The sequence below is a fragment of the Typopeltis vanoorti genome, chromosome 3 (genome assembly GCF_054136105.1).
Source record: "Typopeltis vanoorti isolate ZY-2024b chromosome 3, IOZ_Tvanoo_1.0, whole genome shotgun sequence".
NCBI lineage: Eukaryota > Metazoa > Arthropoda > Arachnida > Uropygi > Thelyphonidae > Typopeltis > Typopeltis vanoorti.
In genome coordinates, this window is record NC_143551.1 from 112599113 (window position 1) to 112626335 (window position 27223).

The window sequence follows — 27223 nt, forward strand, 5'->3', positions numbered from 1 at the left end:
ATAGGAGTGACTGAAACAAAAAAAGACAAAAACTGGTGAGATCTTTCTGAGCAATAAATACAAAATGTTATATTCAGGCAATGACAATCAAGGAAAAGGAGTAGCCATAATATTCAACACAAAATACGAGGCTAATCTTCTTGAATGGCAGTCAGTCTCAAGTAGAGTAATGTGGGCAAATATGAGAATGGGAAACTGGATAATGACACTTATTTGTGCCTGTGGTCCCAAAGGTTCAACTAAGGTAGAAGTGGAGGAATTTTTTGATGCTTTAGAAAAAGCAACTGACACAATGAAAAAGGAAAAGTCAGTCGTTGTTGGGGATCTAAATAGCAGAGTAGGAAATGACTATCACACATACAAAAATATTTTGGGAAAATTTGGAGAAAAGAGCAAAGCTAATAATAATGGCAAATATTTGTTGGATTTCTGCTCAGGACATGGACTGGTTATGACTAACAACATGTTCCAACATAAAAATGTGCACAAATTCACATGGAGAGAAGAGACAAGGAATAAGAAAAGTCTCATTGACGATGTTATTGTTGATAGTGATGTTTTCTCCCTGATGCAGGACACTAGAGTGTACAGAGGATTTGAAATTGGAAGTGATCACTATTTAGTCTTGAGCAAGATAAAATTGAATTTCATATTGAAAAGAATAACATGTAAGAAAGTTTTCAAGTGAATAAAAGTTGAGCAGCTCTCAGATGGGAACTGTAGACTAAAATACACAAATGTTATTCATGAAAAAATGAAAGAGTTTGAGAGCAGGAACCAAACTTTGGAGATTCAGTGGCAAGCAATGAAGAAAACAGCGATCGATTCAGCCAGAGAGAGTCATGTGGTGAGATTGTGTGCAAGGGTAGAAAAATCAGAACACCATGGTGGACACTGGAAGTTAAAGAGGTAGTGACGGAAAAATAGAAAGCATATCAAAAGTTCCTGGCAAATAAGTCAGCTTGTGCTCTTAGAGAATACAGAGACAAATGTAAGAAAGCTAAACACTGTGTAAAACTGGCTAAACAAAAGTCATGGGAGGACTTTGGCAAGAACATAGAAAATAAATATCGACCAGGTGGTAAGATATTCTGGAGGTTGTTGAAGAAGTTCAGAAATGGAGGAAAGAGTGCTTTAAAAGGAGTTAGAGATGATAAAGGTGATGTGAAAACAGCAGAAAAAGATATCCTCGAAGTATGGAGTAATTACTTTGAAAAACTGCTAAATGACACAAGCAGTAATAAATTTAGTTTAATACTTTATCCAAGTGTGAGCAAACAAAGTTTGTACCTGAAAATATCTTCAGGACTGAGGCAAGGTGGTGCATCTGTTAACACGTAGCAAAGCTGGACCAAGCTCTCATCACTCCTTGTCTCAGTATCTCCCAACATGTAAAACACATCCTTGCAGAGATGTATAATGCTATGCATTAAGGGAAAGGCCAATTGGAAGACCGGATTCGACCTTTATTGGGGTTTCGTCAGTGGGAGGCAGACTCAGAAGTAGTGACACTAAGGCAGAAGCAATGGAGTGGTCATATTTACCTATATGAGTTGCCAACCAGTGTACCACCTTATTATTAAATTATTCTGGATTTAGAAAAAGATGTTGGAAGTTTATTTTGCACTTGGTTAGACTATAATAAATTTAGTTTAATCCTTTATCCAAGTGTGAGCAAACAAAGTTTACGCCTGAAAATATCTTCAGGATTTAATTTAATAATAAGGTGGTACATCTGTTGGCAACCCATAGCAAAGGTGGACAAGCCCTTATCACTCCTTGTCTCAGTATCTCCCACCATGCAAAGCACATCTGCTTGCGGATATGTATAATGCTTTGCATTAATGGAAGGGCCACTACCCAGACCGGTTTCGACCTTTACTGAGGTCTAACCAAATGCAAAATAAACTATAAACAAGCAGTAATGACAGCACAGTGGTAAAAAACAATGACCAGGCATGCAGTTAGGAAGTAATATCCATACTTGAAATAGAAAAAGTCCTCAAAAGCATAAAATGTGATACGGCAGCAGGAGTAGATGATATTCGACCAGAAATGCTCAAGTATGGAGGTATAAAAGTCGCAAAGTAGCTGCACTGCATAGTTCATAAGGACTGGGGCAGAGGGATGAATTCCAGATGATTGGAGTAGAGCTCTCATAATACTCATCTATAAAAAGGAAAATAAAACACCTTTTTACAGACGCATTTCATTAATGAGGGTTCCTGGTAAGATATATGCAAGTATACTTGAGAAACGGTTGAAAAGGATTGTGGAAGAGAAATCTGGTGAAGAACAAACTAGATTCAGACCAAATTGAGGCTGTCAGGATCAGATTTTCATTTTACGGCAGATAGTTGAGAAATCATGGGAATATAACAAAGATCATCTGTATTTAAGTTTTATAGATCTGGAAAAGGCATATGACAAGGTGCCAAGACAGAAGCTATTTCAAATGCTACAGTTATATAGTGTTAATGGAGCATTATATCAAGCAATACTTAGTCTTTATTTGAGTTGTAAGTCAGTAGTTAGAATTGAAGGAAGTAAAGGAAGATGGTTTAATGTTAAATCTGGTGTCAGACAAGGATGTACATTATTCCCCTCTCTTATTCGTTATCTATATGGATCACATTATGAAAGAAAGTGGTATTAAACCTGATATCAAAATTGGAGATGTTAATCTCAGCTCTCTGCTTTATGCAGTTGAGGTTATACATCTAAATAAATCTGCTACAAGTCTGCAAGATTCATCATCATCATCATCAAATTCCTGCCATGTACCCTCAAGGGGTGTACAGGATATGATAGTACTACATGAAAAAAATTACATCATTACTAACTTCCTATCTACAATTTTCCTCCAAATCAGTCTGTTACTTGTCAAGACTCCAACATTATCAGATCTTATATTTCTATCGTCTAAGGCACTTTGTACCGTATCAACCCACCTATATCTTGGTCTTCCTCTGGGTCGTTCTGATGCCAACCTGGCAGAGAACACTTGCTTTGCTAATCTTTCTTCACCCATTCTGTTTAAGTGACCATACCACCTGAGAATAGCTCTGCAAACGCATTCCTGGATGTTGAAAATGTCAAGTTCTTTCCTAATATCCTCGTTTTTAATATGATATTGGCATTGATGCCATCTCTTCACGCCTATAATCTTTCTCAGGACTCTCATATCTGCGGTCTCTAGTCTTTGATCAAGTGTTTTACTTCTGACCCAGCTCTCAGATCCAGAAGTTAAAACTGGTTTGAACACCGTCTTGTATACAGTTAATTTAGTGTTCCGACTAATTTCTCTCTTATTCCATATGAATTTATTCAATTGACTTCCAACCACAAGTCTGCAAGATTCTCTGACTAAATTGAATAGCTGTTGTAATAGATATGGTATGAAGGTCAGCAATAAAAAGACAAAGACAATGAAAATAGGCAGAATCATTGAAAATGTCAACTGTGTTGTGAATGGAGAACCTGTGGAACAAGTAAAACATTTCAGCTATTTAGGCACGATTTTTACTGAAGATGGTAAATTAAATATAGAAATAGACAACAGAATCAGCAAAGCTGGTATGGTGGGAAGTCAACTGAATAAATTCATATGGAATAAGAGAGAAATTAGCTGTATACAAGACAGTGTTCAAACCAGTTTTAACTTATGGATCTGAGTCAGAAGTAAAACACTTGACCAAAGACTAGAGACCACAGATATGAGAGTCCTGAGAAAGATTATAGGCGTGAACAGATGGCATCAATGGCAATATCATATTAAAAATGAGGATATTAGGAAAGAACTGGACATTGTCAGCATCCAGGAATGCGTTAGCAGAGCTAATCTCAGATGGTATGGTCACTTAAACAGAATGGGCGAGGAAAGATTAGCAAAACAAGTGTTCTCTGCTAGGTTGGCAGGAAAACAACCCAAAGGAAGACCAAGATATAGCTGGATTGATACGGTACAAAGTGCCTTAGACGTTAGAAATATAAGATCTGATAATGTTGGAGTCTTGACAAGTAACAGACTGATTTGGAGGAAAATTGTAGATAGGAAATTAATAATGATGTAATTTTTTTCATGTAGTACTATCATATCCTGTACACCCCTTGAGGGCATAGCAGGAATTTGATGATGATGATGATGACCTCCAACCATAACAGCTTTGCTGATTCTGTTGTCTATTTCTATATTTAATTTACCACCTTCAGTAAAAATCGTGCCTAAGTAGCTGAAATGTTTCACTTGTTCCACAAGTTCTCCATTCACAACACAGGTGACATTTTCAATGATACTGCCTATTTTCATTGTCTTTGTCTTTTTATTGCTGACCTTCATACCATATCTATTACAACAGCTATTCACAATTTAGTCATAGAATCTTGCAGAGTTGTAGCGGATTTATTTAGAAGTACAACATCATCCACATAAAGCAAATAGCTGACATTAACATCTCCAATTCTGATATCATGTTTAATACCACTTTCCTTCATAATGTGATCCATATAAATAATGAATAACAGAGGGGATAATGTACATCCTTGTCTCACACCAGATTTAACATTAAACCATCTTCCTGTACTTCCTTCAATTCTAACTGCTGACTTACACCTCAAATAAAGACTAAGTATTGCTTGATATAATGCCCCATTCACACCATATAACTGTAGTGTATTGAATAGCTTCTCTCTTGGCACCTTGTCATATGCTTTTTCCAGATCGACAAAACTTAAATACAGATCTTTGTTATATTCCCATGCTTTCTCGACTATTTGTCGTAAAGTGAAGATCTGATCCTGACGGCCTCTATTTGGTCTGAATCCAGCTTGTTCTTCACCAAGCTTTTCTTCCACAATTCTTCTCAACCGTTTCTCAAGTATACTTGCATAGATCTTGCCAGGAACACTCAGTAGGGAAATACCTCTGTAATTCATACATTCAGTTTTATTTCCCTTTTTATATGTGGGTACTATGAGAGCTCTACTCCAATCATCGGGAATTCGTCCCTCTGTCCAGGCTTTCTGAACTATGCAGTGCAGATACTGTAAGACTCTTATACCACCATACTTCAGCATTTCTGGTCGAATATCATTTACTCCTGCTGCCTTTCCACATTTCAAGCCTTTGATGGCTTTTTCTACTTCAAGTATGGATATGTATTCCTGACTGCATGCCTTGTCAGTGTTTTTTTACCACTGTACTGTCATCACTGCTTGTTTCATTTTGCAGCTTTTCAAAGTAATTACTCCATACTTCAAGGATATCTTTTTTCTCCCGTTTTCATGTCACCTTTATCATCTCTAACTCCTTTTACAGTATCCATTCCTAAGCTTCTTCAACAACCTCCAGAATATTTTGCCACCTTCTTGATATTTATTTTCTATATTCTTGCCAAGTCCTCCCGTGACTTTTGTTTAGCTAGTTTTACACAGTGTTTAGCATTCTTGCATTTGTCTCTGTATTCTCTAAGAACACAAGCCGACTTATTTGACAGGAAATTTTGGTATGCTTTCTTCGTTTCCTTCATTGCATCTGTAACTTCCTGTGTTCACCAGGGAGTTCTGATTTTTTTATCCTTGCAGACAACCTCACCACATGCCTCTCTGGCAGAATCAATCAATGTTTTCTTTAGAGTTTGCCACCGAATCTCCAAGGTTTGATTCCTGTTCTCAAACTCTTTCATTTTTTCTTCAATAATCTTTGTGTATTCTAGTCTACAGTTCACATCTGCGAGCTGGTCAACTTTTATTCGCTTTAATAAAACTTTCTTACATATTATTCTTTTCAATATGAAATTCAATTTTATCCTGCTCAAGACTAAATAGTGATCACTTCCAATTTCAAATCCTCTGTACACTCTGGTGTCCTGCACCAGGGAGAAAACATCACTATCAACAATAACATAGTCAATGAGACTTTTCTTGTTCCTTGCCTCTTCTCTCCATGTGAATTTGTGCACATTTTTATGTTCGATCATGGTGTTAGTAATAACCAGTCCATGTCCTGAGCAGAAATCCAACAGATATTTGCCATTATTATTAGCTTTGCTCTTTTCTCCAAATTTTCACAAAATATTTTTGTATGTCTCACAATCATTTCCTACTCTGCTATTTAGATCCACAACAAGGACCAACTTTTCCTTTTTCATTGTGTCAGTTGCTTTTTCTAAAGGCTCAAAAAATTTTTCCACTTCTACCTTAGTAGAACCTTCTGTGGGACCATCAGCAGAAATAAGTGTCATTGTCCAGTTTCCCATTCTCATATTTGCCCACATTACTCTACTTGAGACTGACTGCCATTCAAGAAGATTAGCCTCGTATTTTGTGTTGAATACTATGGCTACTCCTTCTTTTTCCTTGATTGCCATTGCCCGAATATAACATTTTGTATTTATTGCTCAGAAAGATCTCACCAGTTTTTGTCATTTTTGTTTCAGTCACCCCTATTATGTCGATCTGGTACTTATCTAATTCCTCAGCTAGCTCCATTTCTTTGCCATTCAGGCTTCTTATGTTGATAGTACCGATGTTTAACTCTAGTGATGTTGAGTTGGGGGTTTGTTTTCAGATTTGTTCCAGTAGCTGATTTTTCGCTGTTCGACCTGGTTCCCTGGCAAAAACAACGGGGACCTTGTTTAACCGGGTGACACCCCAGCTGGCATGATATTTTGTCATGTCGTACCATCATTTTTTATTTTGGTTTAACCAATAAGAATACAATTTGGTTGGCTAAATCCCAAATTGCCAGCCCATCCTCGTTCGTTCAGTATCCAAGTAGATACCCAACAGGGTGCACCATGAGAAGGTGAGGATTGGACATTAGGTCTGAAGCCCTGGTCAATTCTCTGCATTCCTTTAAAGGCTATGTGGAGGTCTCCTCTCAGTTATACAGCTTTGACCTTTAAGATTCCCAAACTAAATTGAATAACTGTTGTAATAGATATTTTATGAAGGTCAGCATTAAAAATAACCAATAAGAATACAATTTGGTGGCTAAATCCCACACTGCCAGCCCATCCTCGTTTGTTCAGTATCCAAGTAGATACCCAACAGGGTGCACCATGAGAAGGTGACGATTGGACATTAGGTCAGAAGCCCTGGTCGGTTCTCCGCATTCCTTTAAAGGCTATGTGGAGGTGTCTCCTCTCAGTTATACAGCTTTGACCCTTAAGATTCCCAAACTAAATTGAATAACTGTTGTAATAGATATTTTATGACGGTCAGCATTAAAAACACAAAGACAATGAAAATAGGCAAGAAGCATTGAAAATATCAACTGCATTGTGAATGGAGAACCTATAGAACAAAGTAAAACATTTCAGTTACTTAGGCACAATTTTTAGTGAGGATGGTAAGTTAAATATGGAAATAGACAACAGAATCAACAAAGCTGGTATGGTAGGAAGTCAACTGAATAAATTTATATGGAATAAGAGAGAAATTAGTCAAAAAACACTAAATTGGCTGTATACAAGACAGAGTTTAAACTAATTTTAACTTATGGATCTGAGAGCTGGGTTAGAAGCAAAACACTTGAGCAAAGACTAGAGACCGCAGATATGAATGAGAGTCCTGAGAAAGATTAGGGGCATGAACAGATGGAATCAATGGCATTATCATATTAAAAACGAGGATATTAGGAAAGAACTTGACATTGTCAGCATCCAGGAATGAGTTAGCAGAGTTAATCTCAGGGTCACTTAAACAGAATGGGAGAGGAAAGATTAGCAAAACAAGTGTTCTCTGCCAGGTTGGCAGGAAAAATACCCAGAGGAAGACCAAGATATAGGTTGGATTGATACAGTAAAAAGTGCCTTAGAAAACAGAAATATAAGACTTGATAATATTAGAGTTTTGACATTTAACAGACTGATTTAGAGGAAAATTGTAGATAGGAAGTTAGTAATAATGTAACATTTTGATGTAGTACTATCATAGCCCGTACACCCCTTGAGGTGATGATGTGATGATGATGAAATTCAGTCATGTGCTGCTGAAAAATGCAGTATGAGCAGAAATTAGCAAATAGAAGGAAGAATGATTATGGTAAGATGTTAATAGATGAAAATAGTAGAATGGTAACTGCTACAGAAGACATTGTTGAGGAATTCAGTGGTCAGTTTATAAGAGGATTTCATCTTTATCAGGGTGAAAAGAAAAACTTAAGTGTAGAAATTTAGATGCTTAATGAATCATGAAAAACTTAAGGGGACAAAGGAGAGGATGGCTTAATTGTGAGTAAGCAGGAGGTATTTGAAGAAATAAACTTGATATCAATAAGGCAATAGGATTTGATGACATATCACCACAAATCTTAAGGGAATGTTCCAGGGAATTGGCACTAGCATTGGCATGCCTGTTTAACAAGTCTTACAACAGCACAGTCACCACCAAGGGGGAGGGGGGGGTGGAAAGAAGGCAAAATTGTTCCATTACATAAAGGTGGTGATAAAGATGTGGCTACAAATTATAATTCAATCTGTATATCTGGAATTGTGGTGAAGTTACTAGAGATTGGTGAGAAGTAGGATACAGAAATGGGATGATAACAGCAGTATTCTCTGTGGTTATCAGCATGGGTTTGTTAAAGAGTAGATAATGTTTTACTAACTTACTTATATACTATAACAAGGTGACAAATATCTTGGATAAAGGAGATGCATATAGAAAATTGTAGCAAGTTGCAGGAACATAATGTAATTCCTTGTCTATTATATAGTAGGTAAAAAATGAACTGGTTTCCTTACCCTTTTCCATTCATTTTGCCGTTTTTTCCTTTCTTCCTCAGAAGTTAAATGAGCATAAGCTTTAGATAGCCTTTTGCTATGTCTTATCTAAAAGAATTAATATTTAGATTTGCAAAAGGAAAACAATTCAGTACAATTTAGGAAATGTTTGGCATGGTTCAAGAGAAAACAATTTATTTTAATATTTACAAAGTTATTTTCTATGTAATACAATATACATAATTTCTAATTAGTGGCAATGGCATACAAGATTCATATAAAAAATTTTATATCATATTAAAGTAATCAAAAGATGCTTGAATTTTCAAGCATCACAAAAATTTTGAGAATAACAATTATATATATGTGCTTGAGAGTTTGCTTACAGAACTATCACATAGCCCAGCTAAGGAGACCAAACATAGAACTTTTTCAAGCAACTTCAGACCTCCAAATAAGTGAAACAGTGGTCTCACACAAGGCAATAAAATTTATCAATCATCTCCCACATAAAAACAATTGCAAAAATCCATGCCAAAATAGGATTTAAACCTGCAGCCTGCTAGTTGAAGAGGAGATGTGCTCTAGCATTGTTTGCTATTGTGAAAGCTGACTATAAAAAGGAACGAGATGAGCATATATTTTTAACATATTTTCTATAATTACTGAAAGGTTAAGATAATTTTTAAGGGGCAGGCACCTCTAAAGGTCAAAGCTTGATATTATCTAGAAAATGAAAACAGAAGTGAAACTCAATGCAATCTCACAGGCAATGATAGCCAGTAAACACACTCACATGTAACAGGAGGATATGCACAGTTGCTGAAATAGCTAGAATATGGATAACTTCAAGTCCTGAAATCATAAGAAAGACAGGACTCTAATTAGTTTAAATAACATATAGGGAATGTTTTTAGTAATTGAATAACTAAAATGCATTACAAATAAATCGAGCAATGATTACATAACATTTTAAGGATTTATACCAACTATAACTGTGTAATGAGAGTAAGCAAAGCTTGCAGAGACAAACTAAAAAAGAAAATAAAAATATAAATTATAATTTACCCTTTCACAAAATGTTTATGATTGATTTTAAATTGAAAGTTATGAGAAAACCTTTATCAGGGAATCAAGACTTTATTATTATTATTATTTATTTTATTATGGGCATCAAATGCATAAAAACCATACTACATAACATAAAATGATTAGTAGGGCAGTGCTTCCCAAACTTCTGGATGTCTGGGACCCCATTTTGAAAAATTAAAATATTTCACGGCTCCCCCCATGAAAAAAAAAACTGTAATATAGACATATTATTATATTTATATTCTATAAAAAATATACACAGCGAATATTGCAAAAATGAAATGCAAATATTATATTTTTAGCATATTACATAAACATTTGACATGGCACATTATCTCATATTTTTATATAGATATTGTTATTGTACATTTGCAGTACAACAAATGAAATGTAAAACGATTAGTAATAAAGAGAATTAAAAACATAAAAGTTTAATAACAATTTAATGTGATGGATGTGTTTCAATACTGCTATACTTAAATATTTGAAACTGCAATTCTTAGATTTCTGCTTTGAAATGAAACTTATATGAATAAGCATATATTTACTAATATTCATTAAGTGCTGAAATATGCAGGAAGCAAAATTTGTGAGCCCACACCAATGTGTGATTTTTTTTCATTAAAATATAAAAAATAAATAAAAATTAAATACATTTCTTTTAAGATAAAAAAATCTACTTAGTCTTACAATATTTTAAATTTGTTTTCATTATTTCACGGGCCCCCAAGGAGGCCACAGCCCACAGTTTGGGAAGTGCTGTATTAGGGGACACTGATAATGGGAAAACATGCTCGCAATAGTGGAGAGATTAATTTGGAAACAGATGTAATGTTCAATCAATATATCCTTCTGGTAAGTGGCTTCATTGGGTGAAACCACAAAGATGAAATTGATATCAACCATAGCTTTTGTGTGGCATGCTGTATATTTCTGAGCAGTTTGTGAGAATTTAGTCAATAAATTTACTTCAAAGGCATATGAAGCTTTTTTTTTTTTAAATCATACTATATTCATCTCCCAGAAATACATTTTATAGAAAATATAATTCTATACATATTTTCTTACAGAGAGAACATCAATACTTAAATATTATAGTTATAAAAACAGGACAGATTAAAAATGAAGAAATTAATCTGATAAAGAATAATAAATCAAAAATATGATTTGAGCAAATGAACTTTCCTTTGGCATTAGTTAAACACAATCAAAACTCCATGTCTAAGTGCTAAAAAAGTTAGACATGTGCCATTCATCATCACACACACACACACCTTATTTTTACACAGGATGTCCCAAGAGGAATCTAATGAACCTCAGCAGTCTATCCTTTAATCACTATACTGACAATGATATGTTCATGTTAATAAAAATATGGATGCAAAGTCTGAATTGAAATTACTAATACCACTGAAATACTATGATTACAAAATATAAAATGGTTGATATATTTCATCCATATGGATGGATGGTAGTTGTTAATTAAAAACAAACAAAAAACATTTTACTGTTTTACTCTATATTCTGAAGCATCCACTTATCTATATGCTTAAGTATGAGCTTAATTTTAATGATATATATTATTAAATTTAATTGCAAAAAAAGTGCAATTAAATTGAGGATTTATAGACTGCAGACACTAGCAAACAGGAGAAAGAGGGGTGATATGACTGAGACTTACAAACTTCTGAAAGGGTGATTTCAACTGATGGAATTTTTCAATTTATGGAGGATGGGGAAAAGGACAAGCAGGCATCCTTGAAAGCTGAGAATGAATGCCGCTAAGAAGGGGGGTGAGGGCTAATTTTTCTCTCGCAGAGTGGTGTGTGATTGGAATGGATTGCCATTGGATGTTGTGGGTGCAAGCAGTGTGAATAAATTCAAGAATAAGTATGATAGCTGGTATATGCAGTATGTGGCCTCCCTCGATGAGTTCCTGACTTCCTGGAGATCTCTCTTAATGATAATAATAAATTCAGACACAGTATTATGGTAACATAGAATTAATGTAGAAACCCTGTTGCTTTATCCTTCCAACCCAAAAAGGGACAAGTGGATATCCAATTTTGAAGTCTGATATGTATCATCAGGGTTATTATATGTCAGAAGACTCATCATGGGAGATTTATGCTAACCTTTACAAATAATTATTATTATACTATACTACACTAGTTTCCATAAATTAAGGAACAAGAGAAAAATCTCAATTACTCAAAAACTGTATGATGAGGTTTAATGCAATTTGGTGAAAAGCAATATGATATGAAATGTGAAAGAAACACCTATAAAAATTGTAAAAAAAAAAAAAAATAAGACAATGGTCAAAAACAAGATGTCAAAGTGCCTCAATAAGAAATGTGGAACCCTGACAGCAATATGTTGGTCACAACATTTCATACTATTTATAATGGTGTCCAGGAGCTCAGTTGGTAATAACAACCCATTGCTCCTGCAAATCTCTCCCAATTTCTCAAGGTTTGGGGAGGCTAAGTTGTGAGGAGCAACACATCTAGAGCATCCAAGACATGCTCAACATGATTAAGGTCAGGAGGTCTGGCTGGCCAGTCCATACAGTCTCTTCATGAAAATATTGGTCCATTAGATCTTGCTTGATGAGGACAAGTATTATCATCCTGTAGGATAAATGTCTCCACTATTGCACTCACATATGGATGAAAATAGAGGTCTTGGACCTCGTTTCTATAAGTTGCAGCATTCACATTTCTGCTAGGAAGCACATACAGGTGTTTACCCAATGAGATGCCTGTCCAAACCATCACACTATTCATCTGAAGAATTTCTTTCACAGACATTAGATGGATGAAAATGTGTCCCTGGTACTCTCCTGATCATAGCAAGTCTGGTATCACTTTGTAGAACAAATTGGCATGTGTGTAAATAATACTGACCACCTTTGGTCTTGGGTCCAGTTGACATGGCTTGGCCCATTTCAAATGTTCTCTCAAAGCAAAAAATCTCATTTGCATACCCTAACTAACCACACTCTTGCACAACTTCCACTAGTGGGATGACCGCTAGTTCTCTCTTATTCATCATGTATTGAAAACTTTCTTTTGTGTCAATCTTACAGAACCTCTTTAATGACATGTTTCTATTTGTTCCTCTTTTCTGCCTATCAACTAAACTTCACAACTGCACACATTCAAGCTGTCCTCACAGGAAGTTTTCTATACACCAGTCACCAATATGATCACTCATCTCTGAATCCTCTCCACCACCTCCTGATTTTCAAGAAACCCAGGTGACCAAATCACAGTAGTCAAAATGTGGTCCAATTATAGCCTTATAAATAGGGATAATCCTCCCTATCTTTACTTGTATATTTTTCAACATCCAAGCAATCATTTGAGCCACTTTTGCAACTTTTGCAATATGCCCTCTGAACTTCAAACTCTGTCCACCGTTATCCCCAAATCTGTAACATCATTTTCCTGCAAGCCAGTACCATGCAAGATGTAAGATTATGCACTTTGTTTTGATAAACTTACTCTTTGCAACATTAAATTGACAGCTATTATCTTATTCTTTGTCCACAATGCTAATTTATTTAAATCATTCAGCAGGATGTCTGTATCATTTCTTATACATGGGGATAATCCTCCCTATCTTTACTTGTATATTTTTCAACATCCAAGCAATCATTTGAGCCACTTTTGCAATATGTCCTCTGAACTTCAAACTCTGTCCACCATTATCCTCAAATCTGTAGCATAATTTTCCTGCAATCCAGTACCATCAATGTGATACAGAGTAAGTTTATCAACCTGAAGTGAATAATCTTACATTTTGCAACATTAAATTGACAGCTCTTATCTTATTCTTTGTCCACAATGCTAATTTATTTAAATCATTCAGCAGGATGTCTGTATCACTTCTATTAACTATTGCCCTCTCCAGTTTTGCATTATCAGCAAACAAATGAATATCCCCAATTAAATCACTCCCTATATTATTAATATACATAATTAAGAAGTAGGTTGCCCTAGTGTACAGAGCCTTGAGGCACTTTACTAGTCACACTCATTCTCCAAGATTCCACTCCTCCAAATACTAATCTCTGGTGCCTGTGAGCCCCCCCCCCCCCCCCAAATTCATGCAACCAGCTTCATATCCATTCTCATTTGCTCCAACTTATGTAAAGTTTCCATACAGTATTCTGTCACATGCCTTTGCAAAGCCTAGCAGTATCATGGTGTAGCCATTTCCCTTAAAATGTAAGTTACTAAAGCAGAACTTTTGTAAAAATCTACACACGACTTTTACAAAGTCATGCTTCCCACCACAGCGTGTTGTATTCCTATCCATTGATAGCTGAATTTTACTTTTAACTTTTCTAATACTTTAACCACCAGTCCTGAGATATTAAGTGGTCTATAATTTGCTACTTCTGTCTTGGAGCCACCTTTATGTAATGGAACTTTCTTACCCTCTTCTTACTCTCTTGCAGCATTGCCAGAGTTGAGACTTCATCATGGGCACAGTCAATTCTCTTGCACTTTCGCATGGCACACAGGCCAATATGCCATCCAGTCCCACTGTATTCACATTGATATTTTTCCATATGCTGAGCACCTTCTGTTCATCTACATCAATTCTGACATCAGTCTGTCACATCAGCAACCTGCAAAATCTCCACCTAGATGGCATACCTTTGTAAAGTGATCACTCAGCAAACTCAACTATTTCTTTTGCTCATGTCACCTTCCTATCATCAGCACTAATTACAGCCATCTTTCTATAATTATTTTTCCTCTTACTTGCTGTGAAAAAACTCTTGGATTTACTATGGCTTGCTTAGCTAATTTTCTCTCATAATCTGATTTGGCCTTTCTTACCATAATAGTTATGCTTCTTGCCTGCGCTTTGTGCTGCTTATAAGTATGCTGTTCACCTTTTTCTTTATATTCCCTCCACGATGTTTTCTTTTTCTTTTATTTTATCCTTTATTGCAGTTCTTGCTTTATATATCTGCTACTATCCACATAACCCCCACTTATGCAAAACTTATAAAACCCCCACTGAAGCTTCTTTATCAGTAAGAATACAGTTAGTAAAATTTAATACAAATTTATTAGAGGTTAGAGAATTTGTATTTTTGTGAAAGTGGGTATTTTTTTATATTCTTGAGTTGTTCTCCACTGAACAAAAAAGCACATCGTGTATGTTATATTCTGGCAAATTCAACATCCATGAATATGTGGTACACTGTAGATCATATGCATTTGAAGATCTCAAGAGAAGAAAAAGATTCTAAATATACTGTTCCAAAAAATTAATTTAAGAATTTATACAACACAGGTCACAAAAACACCAACTCTGATTTATAATAAATTGGTATTAAATGTTTCTAATTATATTCTTACTTATATAGAATTTTTCCATTCCAAGCAATAACTTTGGTTATGCCATTACTCCAAGACATGTTCGAAAAGTTGATATAACAGCCAGTGTTGGAAAAAAGATAGTAAATTTCTGTCATTACATGAGTAAGTTTATGTGACAATGATGAAATCATATGTATATCAGACAAAGGAAATTTAACAATCATTTTAAATAATGCAGATTATGACAAGATTATATCCATGTTATTAAACTCTTCCATGTATTCAGAAATGGGTCATGATACCACTTTATCACACATAAAAACCAATTATAACATCTCTGATCTAACTGATAAGCTTAGGCGTTGCTGGTTATTCATTACTTATTTTTTCACGGTATTAACAACACCACAAACACTTTTATCAACAAGGATGTTTTATTAACGCTAATATTTCGCTGATATTCAAATCAGCATCATCAGAGCACAACACACATGTAAACGCGACAGTGAGTGAAACAATATAATTGCAGAAAGACAAAAGATCTAAAGTCCTATTTTTGGCGCCCTCTAACGAAAAAAAAAAAAAAAAAAAACATATAAACTGGCCCACATATACACTGGCCCGGCATTTAGCGAAGTCGCTTGCCCCTCTTACTGGCAACTCCTCTACTTTTGTAAAAAATTCTATCCATTTCAAAACACTGGTTAAAAATCTAATCCTAAAAAATTCAGACATAATGGTTAGTTTCGATGTCACCTCCCTATTTACCAATGTACCACTTATAGACACTCTTGAATTAATCAAGTCTAAATTTCCCCCAGATATTTTTGAATTATTTCAATTTACCATGAATGCAGGTTACTTTACATGGGGCGGGGGGAATTCTACAAACAGATTAATGGTACTGCTATGGGTTCCCCCCTCTCCCCCCCGTTAGCAAATTTTTACATGGAACACTTTGAAAACAAAGTACTTACCACAGCTACATACAAGCCACTAGTGTGGCTGCGCTATGTAGATGATGTGTTTGCCATCTGGCCCCATGGACAAGACACTTTGGATGCTTTTGTCACCTACCTAAACAGCCAACACCCCAAAATTCACTTCACAGTAGAAAAAGAATCAAATAACTGTTTACCATTTCTTGACACATTAGTCACCCGCCTTTCAGATGGATCACTATCTTTTTCTATTTACAGGAAGCCCACACACACAGGAAGATACCTACATAAACAATCACATCATCATCCAGTCCAACAGTACGGCATTTTAAAAACACTGACACACAGAGCCAGAGCCATTTGTTCTAACGATACAGCTCTGACCACTGAACTCCAGTACCTGCGCCATACGTTCTTAGCCAACGGCTACAATCCCTACAAAATAGAAAAAATACTACATAGGCCCATTACTTTGCCCCCCCCCCTAATACACAAGAATACAACATGACCATTTCTATTCCCTATATCAGAGGTACATCGGAAAAGATAGCCAAAGTATTGGTGAAACATGGCCTTCGCACCACCTTCAAGCCTCATGTCAAGCTGGCAACTCTGATCCGCTCACCAAAGGATAAACTTCACCCTTTAGCACACCCAGGAGTGTATGAAGTTCCATGTGACTGTGACTTTGCCTATTATGGGCAAACAGGAAGATCAGTGAACATCCGCCTGGAAGAACATGAAAGATACATTCGCTACTATTACTATGGCAAGTCGGGACTGGCAGACCACGCTTTGGACACTCCTTCACACAGGATTAGATGGAGAAAAACGAATGTGCTATTTAGGAGTCGTTATAGATCTGAAAGACTATTTTTTGAGTCAGCAATGGCTTTGAAGAATTCTCCCAACCTTAACAAATATGGTTGCATTAATTTGCCAAAAATTTGGGAGACGGTTATCCTAAGAAAAACTCCTGGATAACTGCTGCTTTTTTTTTTTTTTTTTTTTTTTCGTTAGAGGGCGCCAAAAATAGGACTTTAGATCTTTTGTCTTTCTGCAATTATATTGTTTCCCTCACTGTCGCGTTTACATGTGTGTTGTGCTCTGATGATGCTGATTTGAAAATCAGCGAAATATTAGCGTTAATAAAACATCCTTGTTGATAAAAGTGTTTGTGGTGTTGTTAATACCGTGAAAAAATAAGTAATGTATAACATCTTTGATACACTTGAATTTATAGATCTCCTCTTCTTTACTTGGAAAGGAAGATGTTACTTGACTGTTTCTTTTCAGTGGTTGTCTGGTTACCATATCTGCATTACCTTGATTTTATGTATGCAATTCCCCTCATATGGAATAAGAGAGAAATTCGTTGGAACACTATAGCTGTATACAAGACAGTGTTCAAACCAGTTCAAACTTATGGATCTGAGAGCTGGGTCAGAAGTAAAACACTTGACCAAAGACTAGAGACCGCAGATATGAGAGTCCTGAGAAAGATTAGAGGCCTGAACATATGGCATCAATGGCAATATCATATTAAAAACGAGGATATTAGGAAAGAACTTGACACTGTCAGCATCCAGGAGTGTGTTAGCGGAGCTAATCTCAGGTGGTACGGTCACTTAAACAGAATGGGCGAAGAAAGATTAGCAAAACATGTGTTCTCTGCCAGGTTGGCAGGAAAACGACCCAGAGGAAGACCAAGATATAGGTGGATTGATACAGTACAAAGTTCCTTAGACGACAGAAATATAAGATCTGATAATGTTGGAGTCTTGACAAGTAACAGACTGATTTGGGGGAAAATTGTAGACAGGAATTCAGTAATGATGTAAATTTTTCATGTAGTACTATTATATCCTGTACACCCCCCTTGAGGGTACATGGCAGGAATTTGATGATGAATTCTCTTCCCCATCCCCAAACCCAGTTAAACAAGTGAAATTTGATGCCATCCCTTAGTGATAAGTATGTACTTTGGAGCAAAGCACCAAACATACAAGATGGCTCGGTATAAGATAAATATTACACAGAAATAAACGTTTTGTATTTTTTTCAAGATCCATCAAAATTTATCCACTTTCTGCATATTTATGTACGTAGGCTGTTCAATAAGTAATAAGACTATATTTATACAGAAAAAGATTACTTTTAATCGTCATCATTTACATGGTCTTTTTCGAAGTAACTACCATGAGACACGATGCATTTGTCCCAACGTTGCGTCTGCTTCTTAAACACATGTGAAAGTCCGTTTTTTGAGAATTCTTTCAAAATCGCCTCTGCAGCTTTTACACATGCTTTGTTGCTTTTGAAATGGCAGCCTCTTTGTGGTTTCTTGAGCTGAGGAAACAGCCAGAAATCACACGGTGCGAGATCAGGACTGTATGGAGGATGTGGTAGGATATCTGTGTTGTTCTTCTGCAAAACGGCCACTACACAACTAGCAATATGCGGCCTTGCATTATCGTGGTGCAATAAGAAGCCATTCTTCAGCAATGGACGCTTCCTTTTGACATGCTTGATGATAATCGCTGCTGTGTTGATCATCGTCTCTGTGATGGACGTTGAAGGTCTTCCCTCACGTTCAAGATCTTCCACATTTTGCCTTCCTTCCTTAAAAGTTTTATGCCAGCGAAAAACACTTGCCCTCGACATTGCTTCATCATGGAAAGCTTCGCGTATCATGTTAAAAGTGTCCGATGCCGATTTTTGCAAGCGCACACAAAATTTAATCCGATAACACTGTTCCAAGGACGCTTCCATTTGAAGACTGGTCACGCCTCGTAGGCATGGCAAGACGAGCTTGCGTTTAGTCACGTGACACTCTGGCACATCAGCCCGTATACGCCATCTATCAATCTCTTTTGTTAATACAGACAGCAACATTTCTTTATTCCACAGAAATTAATATTGTAATGAGTGGTTTCGCGACAGTAAAATTAGTCTTATTACTTATTGAACAGACCACGTATTAGTTCTGCTTCCAATTAGAAATAGAGCACAAATCTTCAATTTATAATCTCACCTTATATGAAATACCAAGATAAATCATGTGGTAGCACAAAAAGTTCAAAAAGACATTCACAAGAATGTTCGGTAGTCACCTATGCATGACACTCTCAGTCAAGAAGCCTCCAGAGTGTATATAGACATGTTGTACATGCTTTATTTAAATGTTATAATTTAATATTTTAACTGTAATTATTAAAAATCAAATCATAGTTGTGTCTATAAGCTTTTTTGTTTTGTTTTTGAATAAACTTTAGAAAATATATATTTCATTTTAATTTCAGTTAATTTTTTATTCAAGAGCTTGGTTAGAAGTAAAACACTTGAAACAAGACTAGAGACCACAGATATGAGAGTCCTGAGAAAGATTAAGGGGCATGAACAGATGGCATCAATGGCAATATCATATTAAAAATGAGGATATTAGGAAAGAACTTGATATTGTCAGTATCCATGAATGCATTAGCAGAGCTAATCTCAGGTGGTGTGGTCACTTAAACAGAATGGAAAAGGAAAGATTAGCAAAACAAGTGTTCTCTGACAGGTTGGCAGGAAAAAGACTGATTCGGAGGAAAATTGTAGATAAGAAGTTAGTAATGATGTAAATTTTTCATGTAGTACTATCATATCCTGTACATCCCTTTGAGGGTATATATCAGGAATTTGATGATGATGATGAATAATTCACAATTGTGTTTACTTAACTATGTATTTTCTTGAAAAAGGCAAGGTCATGAATACTTTTTTTCCATATTTTTTACTAAAATGCCCTGATATTTTGAAATAAAGAACAAGCATAAAAAAAACATGCCTAAGGTGGTCTATTACAGCAAATACTATTTCATGAAAATCAATTCAGATTTTCATGAAATATCTCCCAATCAGCTGCAGGAAGTTTCATTGATGCACTGGTTATAAAACTCAGACACAATGTATTGTAGTTTTTTTATGTACACTTTAAAACAAGCAAATTGAAAAGTATGCAAATTATGGCCAGCAGATAGGATTATTGGGATCCACTTTTTTTTATCTTTATTTTTCTTTATCTCAGCTTAATGAAGTACATTAAGCTGAGATAAAGTATAATCCTTGTTAACTTACTGTATACAACTCAAGGTTTTTTTTTTTTTTTTTGCAATTAAGTTCCCAATAACAAAGCAGTTAGGAAAAATACTTAACAAACCATTTTTTGCTCTTCTTTTAAGCGTTGTTCCATTAGTTCTTTAGATTTCCTAAGGTGTTCTTTTAACTGTGAAGGAACTTTTAAATGATACTTCTCACTATTGCCTAATGAGATCTTGAAAAACCTACAACACAAAAATTGTCTCAGAGTTTATGCAGATGCTTTGAAAAGTAAAAAAGAAAATCTACAAATATACTCGTTATGTAAAAAATATCACTATTTTCAAAATACTCTAATGTTTAAATAAAATCAAACAAACAAAAAAGTTCGCATTTGGTATAAATTAAAGATAATACCAAGAAATTATATACTTGGTTTAATCCTTTATCCAAGTGTAAGCAAACAAAGTTTGTGGTTGAAGTATTTTCAGGACAGGGACAACTTGTATAAGGATGCTAAGACTTCACATCACTTGCCTTAGTATGCCATAATACAAAGCACATCTCCTTGCAGACATGCATAATGTCTGCAAGGAGATGTGCTTTATGGGAAGAGTCACTACCCAGACCGGTTTCGACCTTTATTGAGGTCTCTTCAGTGGGAGCCAGACCCATAGGTGATACTACGATTGAAGTAATGCAGAAGTCATATTTTCATATATGAATTACCAAAAGGCATCACACCTTATTATTAAATTACTCTGGATTAGAGAAAGTTGTTGGAATTTTTTCACTTAGTTATACTATAAATTAAAGATAGCAAGAAATTATATACTTGGTTTAATCCTTTATCCAAGTGTAAGCAAACAAAGTTTGCGCCTGAAGTATTTTCAGGGCATGGGCAACTTGTATAAGGATGCTAAGATTTCACATCACTTGCCTTAGTATCCCACAATGCAAAGCACATCTCCTTGCAGACATGTATAATGCTATGCATTATGGGAAGGGTCACTACCCAGACCGGTTTCGACCAGTTTCAGACACAAACTTTGTTTGCTTACACTTGGACAGTTTCAGACACAAACTTTGTTTGCTTACACTTGGATAAAGGATTAAACCAAGTATATAACCAAATGAAAAAACTTCCAACAACTTTCACATTTGGTAAACACCTACAGGGTGTTCGGGATAAATTTGACAGTTTCGTAAGGAAAAAGAAAATCTACTTTGTATCTATTAAATTTAATGAATTGACAAAAAAACATTACAGGCAGAGTTAATTACAATACTATCAACAAGATTTACTCAAAATAACCACCATTAGCATCGATCACAGCTTCAATTCTGCTTCGGAACCTCGAACAAGCTGATGCTACAGTCTCCCTGGGAAGGGCCGCAAAAACTGTTTTAATTTTATCCATTAACTGGGCTTTTGTATTACTGGAAGTGCGATTGGTGTCTTTTTCAACTGTGCCCCATACAAAATAATCCATGGGGTTAAGGTCTGGGGAGTTTGGAGGCCAAACATTTGGACTGGTGAAGTCGTAGAAATTTTCAGACAACCATTTTTGACTTTTCCCAGAGGTGTGGCAAGGGGCCGAATCCTGCTGCCATACATACGGCCTACCATTGGCTACCCTTGAATGATATAATCACGTAATCACAAGAAAGATATTTATTTAACCAAATATTTCGGTCTGGAAATAGCAGACCATCGTCGGTGGTATTACAAGAACAGTTTAAAAAATATACAAGCTAGAATACTAACAATAGATCGTTGAAATTAGAACATGCCGCGTGATGTTATATCACTAAGTATGAAACGAAATATTTTGAAGTAGAAACATGATTGAATTTGCTATTAAAAAAAAAAAAAAAAAAAAAAAAAAAAATTAATGGGTAATCTTGATTAGGCTTTCCCAGATTTTTGATATAGATATGCAGTCATTACGATTCAGGTTGGGATGATGGAGCAAGGCCTCCACGCTTTCCTTGAACAAACGTTCGAACCTATAACGGGATCTATGTAAGAGGCGCGTTTTGGACCAAAGGATGCTGTGGTCAGTTTCAATCCCGTGTTGAGCCAAACCAGCAACACATGAAACTCAATGGCTTTTCTGAAAAAAGTATTCAACGTCTTCTTACATCTTATAATCCTCCACAAAACAACAAAGATTCAATACGTCGAGTACCTATTCCTTATATCTCCGGTATTTCAGAACCTATCGCAAGAATTTTGAAGAAATATGATTTAACAGCTACGTATTCTCCTATTAACAAATTGTCTTCTCAATTTCCTTCTCCTAAAGACAAACGCTCAACTTTATCTCTTCCTGGAGTTTATCAAATTCCTTGCAACTGTGATCTCTCTTACTTTGGACAGACTGGACGTTCTCTTGAAAAAAGAATCCAAGAACATCAATCATCCATTCTTCACAATAAACCTGAAAAGTCTGGTTTGGCTCAACACGGGATTGAAACTGACCACAGCATCCTTTGGTCCAAAACGCGCCTCTTACATAGATCCCGTTATAGGTTCGAACGTTTGTTCAAGGAAAGCGTGGAGGCCTTGCTCCATCATCCCAACCTGAATCGTAATGACTGCATATCTATATCAAAAATCTGGGAAAGCCTAATCAAGATTACCCATTAATTTTTTTTTTTTTTTTTTTTTTTTTTTTTTTTTTTTAATAGCAAATTCAATCATGTTTCTACTTCAAAATATTTCGTTTCATACTTAGTGATATAACATCACGCGGCATGTTCTAATTTCAACGATCTATTGTTAGTATTCTAGCTTGTATATTTTTTAAACTGTTCTTGTAATACCACCGACGATGGTCTGCTATTTCCAGACCGAAATATTTGGTTAAATAAATATCTTTCTTGTGATTACGTGATTATATCATTCAGTCTTATGTCGCAAGTATCCTTAAAACAACAAATTGGCTACCCTTGTTATCCAGGGCTTGACTACAGTTAGCAACTCCACGAACAAAGCCCGAATTCCAATGCCAGGGTTCTTCAACACCTGTTCCTGCAGATTTGCGAGGAATTCTGCTGTACGAACGCAATCAGATCGTCTGCTAGGGATCTTTCTTCTTGCTACATCCTCGTAGTCACCACTGCAAGTCTCTAGTTCATGCCTGATTGTTTTTACTGTATTCAGGGAGCATTGGGCAGCAGTCGTAATATCCTTATTTTGATGGCGGGCACGAATCATCATGATACAAGTTATTCTCTTCCATGATTCAGGTGGGTTCCAGCTATCCATCCTTTCTGACATCTTGTATATGAATGAAGAAGGGTCCAAACTTTTAAATGAAGAGAAGTGTGTGTTAATACATGTAACTTACGGAAAAATATAATTAATTATAAATATGTCAAATTTATCCCGAACACCCTGTAAGTTCCATCAGGCAGATAAACAATATATACATATTTTTTTTAAACAAAGCCAAGGAAAATATATGTTTATATACTTCATGTTGGAGGCTTAATGGAATGTATACAGCACTCAGAAAGGATTAACATAGGTTTAATATTTCCTATATTTCATCCTAGTCACTAGGACATCTTCGGGGATACAAAAACAACTAATGTAACATGAACACAAATATCATACAATACTAAGCCCAACCACATGGGTGACACTAAAGTCCTATCTAGGTGGAGCGCCCTCTAAGGGCAGTTGTAAGCAGCCTGGAATGTAAGGTGGGACCTCTGGAGATGAGTGTTTCCCAAATCTTTGGAAGCTTAATGCAACCGTATTTATTAAAATTTGGTTGATTTCCGAGAGCTGCTGCTGCTTCTAAGAATAGGCTCTTGAATTTGCTGTGGTGGAGCATGGTGGTTTTCTTCCAAGAGACCCTGTGGGTGGTGTCCAAGACATGGTCAGCCAAGCCTGACTGACCATAGTTGTGTTTACAGATGTAAGAATTGTGTTCCTCCAGGCAGATGGATGCTGATCTGCCTGTCTTCCAAAGTATGCCAGCTTACAGGAACAGGGTACTTTGAAAACTCCAGGCAGAGCCTCTACACACGAATGTTTATATACCATAAAACTAAAACACTAAAACATAAGAGACAGTAATTGAGAAAGAATATGTTACTACTCCACCTTTGCCAAGGTTACTTCTCTATGTTCCACAACAGAATCATATTTTTTATATATATATATACATAAAAAATTTAATTTTGTGTGGACTGAATTTTCCTTTCTTGATATGGCATAATAAAATATTTTAAAAGATAACCATAAAATTTAAATATTTAAATTAACTTTTTCTCTCGTTCTTTCACTTTTTTTTTATTCTTTCCTCAATCAAGTAAGGACTATTTCTGAATAGAGGGGAAATAGTAATTTGACCACAGAAAAAAAAAAAAAAAAAAAAGGTGGAGAAATCCCAGAGGTCATTCCAATTAGCACCATTTAGTGCTACAGGAAGCAAGGCTGAGGTTGGCATCCCATAAGAGTAGACATCTACAGTATATACCGAGTCTAGCCATAAATACTGTTACAACTTGAACAGCACATAAACCTTTAATCTTAACTAATTCTTGTAGATAAGCATATAAGTTGGTTACTCATAACTACTAATTTTTCAGGAAATAACAATGTATACTAAAATATTAATTATAAAATACTTTAATTAATACTTTCCTATATTTTGGCAACATTACATTGTCATCATCAGAGAAAACCTCCCAAAAAAAACAATGACATGTGCACACATGCACTAACACTGGGCAAATGAAGCTGAAGACAGACAACAGAAGTTGGGCCTAGTCTGCTAAAAGGCATCCCATAGCAGGAGTTGGGTAGTCATGGCCATTGGGCTGACGATCTTGGAATGTATGCTTCCCAAATTTGGGGCAGTCCCATGTAGCTGAATTTATTGAGGTTTGGAATGTTTTTCAGGGATAAAACAGATTCAAGGAATAGTCTTTCATATTTATACCTACTGCAGTATAATAAAGTGGCCTTCTTCCAGCATATGATGTGGTGTTTGTCCAAAGCATGGTCAGCAAGTCCTGAGTGGCTGTACTGTTAGAACCAGATGTAGACCTTGTGTTCAGATATTCTGATATTGGCTGTTCTGCCTGTTTGGCTGTAGTAGAACAGTTTGCAACTGCAAGGGACCAGGAAGATATCTGGTAGGTACAAGGAATGTGGATGGTTTTTGGTGTAGCGAATAAGAGATACCAATTTTGTACGTTATCTGCAAGTGGTTGTAAGGTTGTAGTTCCTTAGGATTTTTATCAATTTTTTCGGATGTGCCTCGGATATATGGAATGGTGATGGATTCTGAGTAATCTCTGCTCTGAAGGGGGGGGGGGTTGCAGTTACAGGGTTTTAATATTTTTTGGGAGCTGTAGCCATTGGCTAAGAAAGTGTTAAGGATATGGTCAAGTTTAATAATTAGGGCAATGTTATTAGAACTGATTAATTTTGGCCTGTTATATAAGGCTTTTATAATCCCATATTCTACTTTTAAGATTGAATTTATACAGACATCTGTGTAGAAGATGAGTTTTGGAACAGAGAATGTTGTGGTTTGTCTCTATTTGAGAGAAACTTGTGACACAAAATTAAGAATTATCTATACTTTAGCTCAAGAAAAGTATATTTAATATGCCGCCAGATATTTCAGTTTGAAAAAATAACAAAACTATCATCAGTGGCTTGACAGAAAACAGTTTTTTTACAAGGTAGAATACAAACAATTGATCATTCAGAATTAGAACAAGCTGCATGATGTTACATTGTTAATCACGATATCATTTCACCGAAGAAAGGTAAACATAAGAGTGCAGAATAACTTGCATGTATAAATTTACAATGTCATACAAAAATCTTAATTTATGAAATCATACTACAGATATCATTAGACAGATGTAGTATCTAGGTCTTAATTAAAAAAAAAAAAAAAATGTGTTATTCAGATCAAGCTTTCCCATATTTTTGACAAGGATAGGTAGTAATTCCAATTCAAGTTAGGGTGGTGAAGTAAGGCCTCAGTACTCTCTTTGAATAGGTGTTTGAATTTATACCGACATCTGTGTAGAAGATGAGTTTTGGTTATGATTTTGAATGTTATGATTTGTCTATATTCCGTGTTGCGCCAATCCAGACTTATCGAATTTGTTGTGAAGAATATAAGATTGATGTTCTTGTATTCTTTTTTTTTTTGGCTGCCAGTTCAAAACACATATCCAACTCTTTCTACCATGGCTTTAAGAGTGCTGCTTCCTTTTACTACTTTGTACACGTACGAAGTTGGATTTTCGGCAATGATAGGAATTAAAAACAAATTTCAAAATAAACTTCAATTATCAAACACCTTGCATCTGAAAATAACACATATCAATATGGACATCAAAGTCATCATCAGAAAAAATAGAAAACAACCATTCTTCACATACACCTCATTATGTATCTGATTAACAAATTTATATAATTAGTTATATTCAATAAAAAAATTTAAAAGTAGTAAAGCGATATTTTTTATTCAACCCCCTCCCCCCTTCCTTTTAAAATATGCATTACAAGCGAGTGGGTCACAAAAAATTACAGTTTTCAAAAGTGGGTCTCGACCCATAAAAGTTTGGGAAGCCCTGCTTTAGAGGATACTTCATGGGAAGGGTTGTCATTCATTTTATCTACCAGGTTCTGGTAGATAAAATGAAAGATGAATGAGAGTAGTGGGTTTGGTAAGTAAGCAATTCAACTGTAAAAGGATGCTGTGCAGTAGCTGCTGAATATGTGTTATTGTAGGTCTAACAGAAGGATCATGATGATACCAGCTACACTGAATAGCACCCATGGAAACATGTATAAAAGAAATACAATACTAAAACTGACTATGAGACAGGCTGAAGAGAGTTTGTGAGAAAGCAGGATCGCTGCTTAACCAAACTACCATTCAAGATTTTGAGAGGGTTTTGGTGCATCACCACAAATGTGAGAGTAACATTCTAAGATAAAGCAAAATTTGGAATTTGTACAGAGTTGTGGCTCATCATCAAATTCCTGATA

At 35.6% G+C, this 27223-nt stretch overlaps 1 protein-coding gene across 3 annotated transcripts in view; it reads right to left on the reverse strand.

Moving 5' to 3' along the window:
• LOC150108473 (PX domain-containing protein kinase-like protein) overlaps positions 1-27223 on the reverse strand; it is a 307545-nt gene that overhangs the window by 82256 nt on the left and 198066 nt on the right. For all 3 annotated transcript variants that reach the window (XR_016548134.1, XM_090390804.1, XM_090390803.1), the window contains exons 12-13: positions 20306-20429; positions 8748-8834 (exon numbers count right to left, since the gene is read on the reverse strand). Coding sequence is in view for 2 of the 3 variants with exons in the window: in XM_090390804.1 (XP_090246930.1) it covers positions 8748-8834; positions 20306-20429 (211 nt within the window). In the remaining variant the exon portion in view is untranslated. The remainder of the gene's footprint in view (positions 1-8747; positions 8835-20305; positions 20430-27223) is intronic.